The sequence below is a fragment of the Bidens hawaiensis genome, unplaced genomic scaffold (assembly GCF_021521415.1).
Source record: "Bidens hawaiensis isolate Kalapana, Puna unplaced genomic scaffold, B.hawaiensis_p1.1 tig00042306_1, whole genome shotgun sequence".
Taxonomy (NCBI): Eukaryota; Viridiplantae; Streptophyta; class Magnoliopsida; order Asterales; family Asteraceae; genus Bidens; species Bidens hawaiensis.
Window position 1 is genome coordinate 53,268 of NW_027505769.1, and position 13,875 is coordinate 67,142.

General features: G+C 31.3%; 1 protein-coding gene across 1 annotated transcript; it reads right to left on the minus strand.

Moving 5' to 3' along the window:
* Positions 1 to 1,254: 1,254 nt before the first annotated feature.
* On the minus strand, positions 1,255 to 3,224 carry LOC143615213 (heat stress transcription factor B-4-like). Its single transcript, XM_077088393.1, has 2 exons — positions 2,669 to 3,224; positions 1,255 to 2,193 (listed from the first exon to the last, which is right to left on the minus strand). Exons 1-2 carry the CDS (start codon positions 2,921 to 2,923, stop codon positions 1,405 to 1,407), a joined length of 1,044 nt encoding a protein of 347 aa, XP_076944508.1. The 5' UTR covers positions 2,924 to 3,224; the 3' UTR covers positions 1,255 to 1,404.
* Positions 3,225 to 13,875: the final 10,651 nt, after the last annotated feature.

The window sequence follows — 13,875 nt, forward strand, 5'->3', positions numbered from 1 at the left end:
CAGATTACTACCGAATATTAACTGTAAATCTGATAATTTGGATATCCCACATCATGGTATCTAGCAAATTGCTAAATTAATTTGCATGATGTGAATTGTTATAAATTGTGCATGATGAATGAGTGTGTGTTTAAAACATGTGAAAGGGATCCAAAGATAGAGAAGATGAAGATATTGCAAATGTGTGTTTTTTTTTATCTATTTTAACTTTTGGGGTCAGTAGAAGAAGCATCAAGGAAAAGGAGTCCTGTGGATCAATTGGAACGTTTCGAACCCAACATTTTTAGACTATTAATTTGCTCCCATGCTTCACTTTTTATTGAATAGTTCAAATCGTTTCTATATATTTTCATCTACTTGTCTTCTTTACACACATGGCATCATATTCTCAGAAATATAGTAATTAATATATATTTTTAAATAATTTATTGTTTATTATTGTTAGCAATGTATAGTTTGTTTTAATTAAGTAATTTAATCATAAAAGATATGATGGTGATGACGATGAGGACCCCCTTTTACTTTTCTTACATTCTGGATCATGCTCCGTGCTACTTTTCTAAGTCAAATGATTTTAATCTTGAACCTAGATTCGATGATTATTTCAAGATTTAAAGTTCACAACTTTTTAAAATAGAACTACGCTCTAAAGTAGTATCATTTAGTCGTAAAAAGTGTAATTTGACTTGCTTATTAATTAGGTTGCAGTGTACATTGAAACGATAAGTGAATATTAGCCTGACTCATGCGGAAAAAAATAACACGCACAAATAAAGAAATGGTAAGAAAAAATATATGTTTAACTAACACAATACAGTAATAAATTTGCACCGAAACACGAATCTACGAGAAGTTTATAAACTTCTCTTTTCTGCACAGAAGACATCACTGAAAGGCGCCACTTATTTCATTTTTATGCCATTAATGAGACTACAGTGAAACTTAAAGTGAAACTTTAAGACATTAAAACAAAATCCCAGAAAGAAATGCTAAAAAGAATAACATAGATCGATAATCGTGCCACTATAATTATTGTCCTCGTTGTCCCACTCGATAGTATGATCATTATCACATAAAATGCTGAAACAAATAAAAGTTAAAAAAAAAAAAAAAACATATATTCGAAATCATGGCTTTCTTAGATGAGTAAACCCGAAACATTATATGCTGTCTCAAAATGACTCACTCGAATACTTGGGTAGTTTTAAACGTGATTAAAAAAATTGTAGAAATCATGGTGTTTGAATATTGTACTAATTCATGTTCTCAGCTGTGTAGACTCCAAACAGATCAATCACACAAATAAGAAAGAGTGCCAATTAAATGATATTGTTTAGTAAGATAACTAACTAAAAAAATATTGTTTTTTTCACTAAACTCAATGAAGTACACAGATCAAAAGAGTCAACATGGAGAAGGAGGCATAAGATTTAAACCTAAATCCTCATTTTCAAGAACCAACCTTGCTTTATGAGCCTCCACCATTCTATTATCATTATTATTACTATTATTATTATTATTATTATTATTATTATTATTATTATTATTATTATTATTATTATTATAATTCCCGTACTGATCTGGATGCAATCTTTTCTTCGACAACAAAGGAACTCCAAAAAGCTTTGTTTTACTAACATTAATGTTGTCATCCACAACGTTGTTCATAGTCGAACCATGTTGTTTTTGGACTAGCGACTGCCCATTGTTTGAGGATAACAGAAGTGAAGATGGGTATGAATTACTAGGTGTCACCGGCTTCACATGATTTTGCACGAAGTAAATAATATCATTGTAAAGCTTCCTCATGTGTGCAAGCTCCGACATTAACATATTATTACTCCGCCTTAGTCTTTCGTTATCCTCCGATAATGCCGTAACTGAGTTGCCACCTCTACCGTTGTTATGAAACATTCCAAACATGCCATTGGTGGTGGTGGGTGAGGAGAGAGGAGGTGAGTTGTCGGAGTATAAGTGGTCGTCGGAGTCCGGTGGAGAGATACTTCGTGTAGGTGGATATGTATAGAAACCGCCACCGGTGAAGTGATGTGGATGCTGGTGGTGGTGGTGGTTAAGTGAGACTTGTGGTTGAGATGTTTTCCGGCGGTGGATCTCACATAATAAATGCTTCTCTCCTTTCTTGAAGTACTCATTTGCAAACTCCCATCTGTCCGGTACTATTTTCCTAAAACCCTAATCATACATACAAAACAACAATATTAGCTAATAATTAAGTTACACATGATGTGAATAAAGACTAGACTTGATTAGTCTTGTGTGAAAATGATTTGAAAATTGATATATTTTTCATGTTTCATGTATATTTAGATAAATTAGTATAAGTGATAATTAACTAATTATAATTTATTTCATCATGAATATAGAAGTAATATGCAAAACAAGTTGCGTTGCTAGCTCCTTCTAATTGAAACACTTACATGTGTTTAAGATGTCATCAAAATAGAAACTTCATGAACCATTAAAAGATCACTAATTAAGAGGTATTTTTAAGTGAATTAAACACATTCGACTTCTAAAGATTCAAAGATAGCCTCTAAATAAGATCATTAAAAGACTATCAAACAACATCTTACAAATACTGGTATCATTTTCAGGTTTTCATATGATAATATTGTGACAACAATAATATTAAAAAAAATTTACTTACGTAGGTGTTGAGTTGGCGGACAAACGAGGAGAAGTTGTTGTGTTTGAAGTAGTTCGGAAGCAGATCACGAGCAAACTCGGGTGGTCGCCAAACGACGAACGTTGTATCATCTTCGCCCCACGACACGATGTGATCGGTGGTCGGATCATCGACAAGTTGATAAGCTTTGGTTAAAAACGGTGCAGGGACTGCTGTGTGTGAATCTAATGATAACAATATCCCACCATCACATGAGTTATCCAACATCATTGCCATTAAAGTGATCACTAAATATGTCAAATCGTTTGTTAGATTCTAGAGAGAGAGAAGGGTGAAGTTTCAAATAATTGATTCTAGAGAGAGAGAGAGATATGAAGGCACAATAAGGGCTGGGGCAGCTGCCTCGATTATGTAGAGAGGAAGAAGAGAATATGTGTCTGAGTGTCTGATCTAGGACTGTGAAATAAGAGCCTTTCAAGATAAACCCGTGACACACACAGTTACACACTCTCTCTCTCTCCCTCACACACTTTCCATCACACACAGTTATGTACAGACACTATCTTCTGAATGCATTTATATAGAGTAATAGTAGTGTGAGTCTTGAATTAATTCCGCACGCACTAGAGATTTATATATGGGGAATAATCTGTTTAGATATGTTTTGAACACGATATGGTTTTGGTTAAAAACCCTTAATATCATCTATATATACCATACCTTTTAAAGTGGGACGAAATATGTTTATATATAATTGAAATATAATAACTTAGAACATCTTCAACGGGACGTCAAATGATGCACTTGGAATGCAGAATAAAGACCATTAGGAACTGACGTGGCGACGATGTAAAAGGGAACTAGCTAGGAAGCCGAGCTGCTCTAACCAAGTTGATATCTACTCGTTAAAAGTTTGAATCAAGTCAAGTTTAAACGAACTTGAGTCCGAGTTCGAGTCTAAAATTAAGCTTGTTTAATAACCATGCTTGAGCTTAAGTAGTGCTTAACAAATCAAGCCTAGCCTACACGTAAGCTCACGAGCCCAAACAAGATTATTGCTTAATTAAACAAGATTTATTTAATGTGTCAAATATATATTTACCTATTATATATGATAAATATGAATCGGATAACGTACTGAATTATATATATTATGTTAAACAAAAGTACGTACTAACACCATAAAATAAAAGGCTATAAACAATTAAATATATATATTTAATAAATACTAAAGAGCTAAGATTGGTCTTTTGAAATAAAGCTTGAAATGAGTTGAGCTTAAGCTCGAGCTCGTATATAAAACAACTGAGATTGGGCTTTTGAAATAAAGCTTGAAATGAGTTGAGCTTAAGCTCGAGCTTGTATATAAAACTTTTTAAGTTCGGGCTAGGCACAACTCATTTAGTCATTTACCTCTCTATATTGATCTAGAAGGTTATGTCTTCAATCTATCTATAGAAGATATGGTGCTCGTAGTCACTATGCAATTCGGATGCTCTAAATGCTTAAAGGACAAATATGTACTATTTTTTCACTACTAGAACTGAAGAGGAAGGTCTCAGCAGAGCCTAGTTGGACCCGCAAGACTCACCTTGAAGAGGGACGTCTGCGCAAAGACCAACTGTTTCCGCAGGACCCACCATGCTCAGAGAGATGAAGACCTTACGCGCAGTACGCAAGCTGTTCCCGCAGGAAAAGCCTCCCAATGGTGAAGTACCCCGCCTGTTCCCGCAGCTGCGGATACAAGCCATCAGGGAAGGCTACCCGCACTAATAGCAAGGCTACACGCACAAGGCACTAACTCTCAATAATTCAGTAATGTCACCTGAAGAAGGAATGAGCAAGGCGGGAATACTCCCGCCCAAATGAGCCAGTCCGTACGCTTCTGGAGGATCTTTTGTACTATACCTGCCAAGGTATGGACAAAATAGACAAGATCTGACCAAAGCAGCCCATGAACCAATCACATGGTGACAGCTCACCGACAACAGTACGAGGAGGAGCACGCTCTAGTACTGTTTGTCACTATTAGCCGCTGCCTACTCACCAACCCTTGTCGCGGCACGCACACAGCCTGCAGTTGGTGGAAAAGGAACAGTACACAGCCGGCCTTGTCACTATCAGCCGCTGCCTACCCACCAACCACTGGCATGGCACGTGCGTAGCCCATAGTTGGTAGAAAAGGAATATTATACAGCTGGCTGTACCTGCTTGGAAACCTACCTTCGGCTATAAATACTCCAACATCTTGGAACGGTATCATTATCTTATCATATACTATCTTATACCATCACATATCTTATCTGCTCTAGCTATTTCTCTTAATATACATTTATATTCAGAGCAATCTAGTCTGATTCTCACGCCGGAGGGTGGTCACAAGGAGGTACCCCCCCTTCTCAGTGACGAGCTCACGTTGTCTGTTTTGCAGGTCATCAGAAGAATAACCATCTTTGCCGGACCTAACCCTCGTGGGAAACATCTACTTGACCCTAAGATTATCCGTAATCTACCGGGGTCGCTTAGTGTTTCTTCAAGAACCAAATTTAAACCTAAATTATAGTGAAATTCACTATATTGAGATGCAATGCCATACTCAATTTCACACTACTTATATTGAAATTGCAATTATACAAATTAACACCAAAATCTTGAAAATTTGATAAGTTTGGCAATTGGACTAGTTTTTTGTGGTAGATGGGATGGACAATATTGAAGGTGTCAACCCTATTTAATACGCTGGTACTTTATTACAGTTTACTTATTATTGTCTCTTCTGGGCAATTTTGTTTATTTCCATTTTTGCATGTATATTTATGACTCGTTTCTTGTACATATATATTAGTCCAGTTGACTAGTCAATCTCCAGATTATACCTTCTATAACTATGCAAAAGGGGGTCCTCTTATTTTGCAACGAATGGAAGGCAATGTACAGTAATTGTACCAAACATAATAAGGGACAAAAACATTTATGATTCAGGTTATAAATGCTGAAAAGAAAGGTAGATATTGATAAATTTAATTGAATGAATTGAATATATTTTCTTTTGACATATATAAATGCTGAAAAAAAGAACTTAAGAAACCTTTAAAGTTCTGCTAATTATCACTAGTAGAAATAAAAAAAAATATTACCAATGGAAATCCAAAAGGAAAAAAAATAAATCATTAATTTAAATAATTAAGTCAATAATCGATTATTAATGAGAAAATTTTTTTTCTATGAACAATTAGCGACGAGTTATACCTACATTTTTTGAGAAAACTATCATTTTCTTCATCTTTGAAGGAAAGATGGAAATTTTGTCATTAACCCGGTGTTTTTTTAAGATAATATTTTGAATCGAATTCTTGCTTATACTTTTTTGTCCTTCTTAGTGTGGGTTCAACACTTCAACCACCAACGACAGAACATCCATCGTTAAATGTTTCTGAAACTAGCATAACAAACTCGATGGTAAGTGTCGTATAGTTTAATTCAAGACTAATTAAAAGTAAACTCCCTCAGTTTCAAATACGAAATATCATTGTTAGGGCATGGTTGGTGAAATGAATTGGCATATCGTTGTTAGCATCTTGGTTAAAGTGATCGTCTCGTAAATTAAGTTCCCCGTAAGTGTTGCACGCTGTTTTCATGGGCACACTAAATTAGTAGTAGTAGTAGATGTATGCATAGACCGTATGTATCCATCGAAATTCATGGACTCACTTATAAACTTAGTTTATTATTTTGTTTGTTACCCGTATCAAGTTATCAGGCTTTGCGAACACACATTTAATTAGATTAGGGAATGTGTAATACGCGAAAATATAAGGTGGTTATCCGGTTTTGCGGACACACCTTTATATCCAGAGGGTCCCTGATTCAAATATTCTCAAGGTAAACATCTTGTGTGGACATCAATCCGTCAACAAATAGTAATGAAATACAAATTGATTGAAAACTGAGTCACCGAATTAAGAACATGTAATCTCACGTGACCTTATATTGTCACTAGCTAGTCCGATTATAAAATATAAATTATATGTGAAAAATCCAAGTGAGAAACGTCAAGCTTGTGCTCACGTCAAACGTCAAAGAAGTGATCTCTTTGTTTCTATTTTATAGGTTTCCCCGTTTGTTGTTTTGTGAAGCTCAGCATCCCTGTGAAAATGGAATCATTTCTGCCGTGCATGCATGTGCGTTTTTTTTATGAATTAAAATAATGGGTATAATATATATAAGATTGAGGATGTATACATCATACATTGATGGTTGTGATCATGGGATTTTGAAGGTCCTTGGTATTTGTGTTTGTGTCACATTTGTAAATCTCTTTCTTCTTCCTTTCTACACTTCCTATGACGTTATTCTCTAATTTTAATACAAGAACTTGCATTTGTTGTCATTTTCTTACTGACTTCGACGTGTCTGTTCCTCAACAGTCAATATATAAATGTATGCAGAGAGAAGATGGTGTACTTATGTGTGGTTGGGGTGGGGTGTTTGAAAATAGAAAAATACATTTGGGAATCAATATATACAAGTAATATAGAGAGAAGATGGTGTCCTTATGTGTGGTGGGGTGGGGTGGGGTGTTTGAAAATAGGAAAATATATTTGGGAAAAATGATCAAAATGATCCACTTTAACAAGCAAATTCTTTAACTAGTCTTTCAAATTAAAAGTACCCAAAATCACACATTTTAAACTATAGGATCCACCGTATTAGAGATAACATTCAATAAATCTATATGTTATCCTTTCGTTTTTAACAAACCACATCCAGAAACGTATGCACTTAAATGGTCGGGTCCAACCGTTTAGTTATGGTGCTTGACATTTTAAACAATCGGTCCAACGGTTTAATAAATGATCGGCCAATGGATCGATGTATTTTGTCGGGCCTTCCTATCTACTTCGTCCAAATCTACTTCTGCGGCCTTCATATCTATTTTATTTTTAGTGAAAATTTGAAGGGTTAAGTGTAACAACTCATATATTTGGTATATCGTAAATTAAAAAAATATACAAAAAGGCAGCAACCCAAATATGTACCTTTTTTTTTATTTTACGATCTGTATATATGTTATGACGCCAAAATTCTGTATATAATAGCCACTCACAAGTAACTCTCTCAACAAATGAGCGACCATCTCATGGTTGAAGACTTGAAGACGACGCCCATTTACATTGTTTTGGTCACGTTAACTGACCAGTAACCAACTCGCTTTAAACTTTAAAACCGATTAACCGAAACCATCACAACGGATCGGTTATGGTTATGATTATTCGTTAACCAACATATCGGTTATGGTTATGGGGTTGACTCAAAACCACCTCAAACCGACCCATGCACACCCCTACACTCACATATATATAATTAAAGAGTAATAAATAATAATAAAAGAAATTTATAAAAAAAGGATATACAGGAAGGTACGGTGAATGGGATGTAGTTTTTCTTAGGGAAAATGACACACATTACTCATCAAGTTTCAAAATGTTTCAATTAGGTCATTCATATACCTTTTTTCCCAAATCGGCTCACTTAACCTTTAAAACGAGCCTCGTCAAATTTTTTGTATGTCAAAAAACAATGGTGAGAATATATGGAGGTCGGAATTTGCAATATATGTGGTTACATTTAAAAATTAAAAAAAAACATTAATTATATTAAAAAAATAAAATTCGACAGACACCACTCCACATCAATATTAAAAAAGATAAAAAGATTTTCTAATTGAAACCAAAACAAAACATGCTAAAAACAAGTTAAAATATTTAATTTAATAAAATATGAAAGTTAAATTTAGTTGAACACCTTTTAAACTTGAATGAATTTATTGAAACACTTTTGAAACTATGCTATTATTATATAAAATTACTTTTTTTTAAATGATAGATAAATTTTAAAAAGTATGATTTTTTGTTAAATTATATGCTGAGAGATAATTGAAGGATGTAAATGCTCTTAGATATTTTAAACATTTAATAATGATAATGATAGGCATGTAATTAATCTAACTTAAAGTTATTGTGGTTGTTAAAATGCTATAAAAATTAGTAAATAGAAGAAAAAAAATGTACATTTGAATACTACAGATTATTTAACAAACTAATATGTACCCTTATACACATATGTGGGTGTGTTCGATACTCGATGGGGTGTACGTTAGATGCAGGGGCGTAGCTTTACTTGGGCCAGGGGTGGCCCCGGCCCCCTCCGTTTTTTCGCTCGGTAATGTATAGTTATCCTTTTTCGGCCGAAATTTTTTATACATATTGTAAATTTACCCGTTTTCGACCTAAATTTTGAGCCCGGCCCCCTCGGTTTTTTGCTCGGTAGTGTAAATTTATTTACTTTTTGCTTGGAAATTTTATAGATAGTGCAAATTTATCCATTTCCGATCGAAATTTTGAGCCCGGCTTCCTTTTTTCCGATCGGCAGTGTAAATATATTCTTTTTCAGCCGAAAATTTAGTACATGATATAAATTTACCCGCTTCCGACCTAAATTTTGAACCCACCCCCCTCTAGTCTAGGAATTTTTATACATATTGAGTCCGGCTCCCTCGACATGCATGTCCAAGCTTCGCAACTGGTTAGATGGACATAAGAGATGGTTTTATAGTCGAGTATTATACTAAAATTAGGTGTAGTCTCGTTACCATCTCAAATGAAGTTGATCGATTGGGGGTGGGGGGTGGGGGAACCGGGTCTAGCATGCATGTGACATGTGTGTTTGTGTTTAAGCTTCCCAGAGTCCATGTAGACAAACAAAATGCAGAAGAGTCTGAGAAGCGACTGACTTGGAGAGTTGGAGTCTAGTATAAGTTCTTACACAATAATTATATTAAAAACAAAAATAGCTGTTATTCTTTTTTAAGTTTATATTTTCTATTCTGTTTCTCATTTTCATTATGTGACATGCATATCTCTAGGATTAATAATATTTCACGTGCCTCGTTGTTCATTTGTTTGTTCTTTTACCACCTTCCTAGGTGCACTCTCTTTCTATAATTTTAACCTTTAACCATCTTGAGAGGACATATCTCTGTCTCAATCTATCCTATATAATAAAGGAATCCATTTTTTTGTCATGTGTCAATCAGATACTCCTTCATTTCTATATTTTCCCGTCTAAAATATTAGGATAATATTGTTGTAATATCATCATTATCACTTTTTATTTATCTTTTTTTTTTAATTTTTTACAGGGAAGTTATTTATGTAATTTTTTATTTTTTGCTTAATTCTTTTTTCTTTTTAAATTATTCAGACTCGTATAATACACGGGTTCTTAACCTATCTATCCTATATAACAAAGGAATCCATTTTTTGTCATGTGTCAATCTAATATTTCTTCATTTCTACTTTTTCCCGCCAAAAACATTAGAATAATATTGTTGCAATAACAGACCAAACATTAGAATCCATTTTAACTTTTTTTATTTATCTTTTTTATCGTTTTACAAGGAAATATACTTAGATATATGTAAATTTTAACTTTAAGGTATTTATGTAATAATTAATCTTTTGATTTATTATTTTTTTTCCTTTTAAATTATTCAGACCCGTGAAATACACGAGTTTTTAACCTAGTATATAATAAAAGAAAACAGGTTCTGACACGTGTCATCCTCACATTTATTTGGGACACGTGTCAGCCCCACATCCATTTTGATATTGTGTTCAACAACTGTGCTTCCACGTCGCCTCCAAAGTTGAACCGGGTTTTTTTCCAACCTCAAAACCATAACTCTAACATCTATTTTCTCCTTCTCTCTCCTTCATTCATTCATCCGCCGTTTCTTTCTTTCTCTCTTCTCCACACCAGATCCACAAACCTCTCTTCTCCACTCCGGATCTTCTCATATTCACTATAATTTCAGATCTTCAGATCCACAAACTTCTCTTCTCCACACCGGATCTTCAGATATTCACTACATTTCGGATCTTCAGATCTTCACTATATTTCAGATCTTGTGACAAATCAAGTACTTCAGTTGTTGTTGTGTTCATTAATTACCGTTTTTTGCTATCCGCCGCCGTGAAGCCTCACTGTTCAAGGTGACTTTTAATGTGTTTATATATTCCTTATTTTCTCTAAATATTTTATTCTTATGTTCTAATCCTCAAAATAAATTTTATCTCTTTATACCTTCTCAAATATTTAGGCAAAATTTAAGGTCAATTCATCTTAAGCCTCTGTAAATCGTCTTCGTTGAAGGTGAGCGTAATTAATTTATTTATGTTAGGTTTTATTAATTTTGCCTCATACTGTGTACTTAAGTCATGTTAATTAACTCTTAATTTATTTTTCATTAATAGATAATTCTATGCTGTCTATTCAGATTCATATGGTCAACAGTGAAAATGAAGATGAACATAAAGAGGTACTGTTATCCTGTTCTTATATTATATTTAATTTATTTTTTTAATTTTCCATTTTCTATATTTATCATTTCTGACTTCTATTTTACTTTTCAAATTTTTGTATTATGTTTTCCAAGTACACATCGACTTTGCTGGAATCAATATTATGTTTTGCAAGGTATGTATAGTTGATTTTATAATTAATTTAATTTTTTATATTCTGAAAAATAAAGAATTAAATTTATTTAATTAATCATTTTGGCTTACATTATTTGTACCATATTTTTTAGGCGTATTCTCAACATTGAAGATTAAAGATGCCGATGAACAGGTACTGTTTTGCTGTTTAAATCTCTATATATAATTTAGTAATTTAAAATTTTATTTTACATATTTATTAATTCAAATTAATTTCCAAATTTGTTTTAAATATTTTGCAAGTACACATCAATTTAGCTGGATTGTGGATTGTTGGACTTCAATATCATGTTGTTTAATTCAATTTCTTCAAACATTAAGTTATCTTCTTGGACTTCAATATCATGTTGTTTAATTCAATTTTTTATATATCCAATATTTTCAAATTATAGAAACTTTTAATAGTGTTTAAAAGCTTATTATTTTTTGGTCTTATCCTTTTTTATGATGTATTTTCTTGAAATGCTAAATATTTAGATCAACGTTTATTGTTTAAAAAGGTTATTATTTAAGAACAAAGAATTATATTATCATTTTTATATATGCAATATTTTTAATCATAATTTCTAATTTCCTAAAACTTATAATATTGTTTAAAAAGGTTATTATTTTTGCTTTTATCCTTTTTATGATTAATTTTCTTTAAATTCTAAATATTTAGATCAACATTTATTGTTTAAAAAGGTAATTTCTAATTTCCTAAAACTTATAATATTGTTTAAAAAGGTTATTATTTTTGCTTTTATCCTTTTTATGATTAATTTTCTTTAAATGCTAAATATTTAGATCAACATTTATTGTTTAAAAAGGTTATTATTTTCAATCAAGAATCAGATTAATATATTTCTCATATGATTCATGGTGTGAAGGTATAATCCAATTTAAATTTATCTTGAAAAGTATTTATTTTTTAGTTTAATTATTAACAAACTACTTAAATATTACATATTTAATACAAAATACATAAAATTTTAAGTTAATTAAATTTATAAGTTTCATGTGTTAGTACTTTTCCAAAAAATTGTATTTGTTGTTAAAGCTAAATATTTAGAGCAAGATTTATTTATTTAAAAATGTAATTACTTTTTTGTTTGAACATGTTATGATGTATTTTTAAAAATAAAAACTATATTTTAAAAATAAAGTTTTAAAATTATTGTTTGATCCTGTTAGGATTTACGTATCATATATTTTAAAAATACAAACTGTATTTTAAACAAAAAATGTTTTTGAAAGTCTTCACTCTTTTCAAAAAACCGTCAATATTATTTACAAATCTCAATACAATCTTTTTTGTTCCCTTTTTTAAAAATACAACATTTTAAATTTGAAAGACAAATATGTAAACTATTTCTTTCTAAACAGTTCACTATTTTCAAAAAAAAAAATGTTCCTATTATTTGAAAATACTAATACAAAATGTTTATTTCCCTTTTAATTAATGATTTTCTTTGAACATAACAAAAATGTAGAAAGGTTTAAAACGTTATATGAAAAAATTCAAAACTTAGAATACTGTATAAAAAGGTTATCATTTTATGAAAAACTTTTTAAATTTTTTCATATATTCATTCTTTCCCCTAAATTTTAGTTTTCTAATTTATTTTTTATACTCTAAAGTATGTTCTTATTTTGCCATATACAATTTTCATTTCATTGTTATTAATTTATATTTATAGAGATATCGCATATTCATATAATTATACCTTTCATTTTGAGGATTACTAAATTTTTAAATGTTAAGGTGTTCAGTTTTGTAAAAAAATTGTCATCATTTTTTTAGAAAGCTTAATACATTATGTTTCCTTTTTATATACGGTTTTCTTTCGACTTTAAAAAAGGTACAAAGGCAAACTGCAACTTTACCTATTGTTGTTCATCAACTTTTTATTTCAATCTATAACCAATCCATATTTGTCAACCTTAAGGACAAGTACAAGTTTTCAAAATTATGAGCATGTGTTGGAGTACTTACATAGATTACAATTGAAAGAAAACATAGAAATATTTTAGCATATATTAAAACAAACTATGATGTTGAATAAGACTTACATATTTTCGAATTCCACTTTAGATTGAGACTAATTAAATATGAGTATACATTTTCCACTTTCCTTTAAAAGTATATATTTGTTGTTATTAATTGATCTTCAAAGATTTACATATCACATATTTTAAAAATACAAACTTTTAAATTTGAAAGAAAAATATGTAAACTGTTACTTTCAAAAGATTTCCCTATTTCCAAAAAAACTATTTATTTTCTTTGGAAATCCTAATAAAAAAAATTTCTTTCCCTTTTAATTTATGGTTTCTTTCAACTTAACAAAAATGTAGAAATGTTTAAAACGTTATATGAAAATATTCGAATTTTGTTCTACATTTTGAGTTGTTCAGATTCTAAAAGTATAAGTTTGTTGTTATTATAACCTTTAAGGAAAGATTTACGTATGTTATATTTTAAAAATACAAACTATATTTTAATCTTTTTTTAAGTGTTCACTCTTTTCAAAAAACCGTCAATATTATTTACATATCTCAATACAATCTTTTTGTGTTCACTTTTAAAGTGTTCACTCTATTCAAAAAACCGTCAATCTTATTTACATATCTCAATACAATCTTTTTTGTGTTCACTTTTAAAGTGTTCACTCTTTCCAAAAACCGTCA

Coding starts and splice junctions, on each gene's coding strand:
- LOC143615213 (XM_077088393.1), bottom strand. CDS start 2,923: ATGGCAATGATGTTGGATAACTCATGTGATGGTGGGATATTGTTATCA. Junction 2,194..2,668: donor TCCGCCAACTCAACACCTAC/GTAAGTAAATTT, acceptor ATGTATGATTAG/GGTTTTAGGAAAATAGTACC.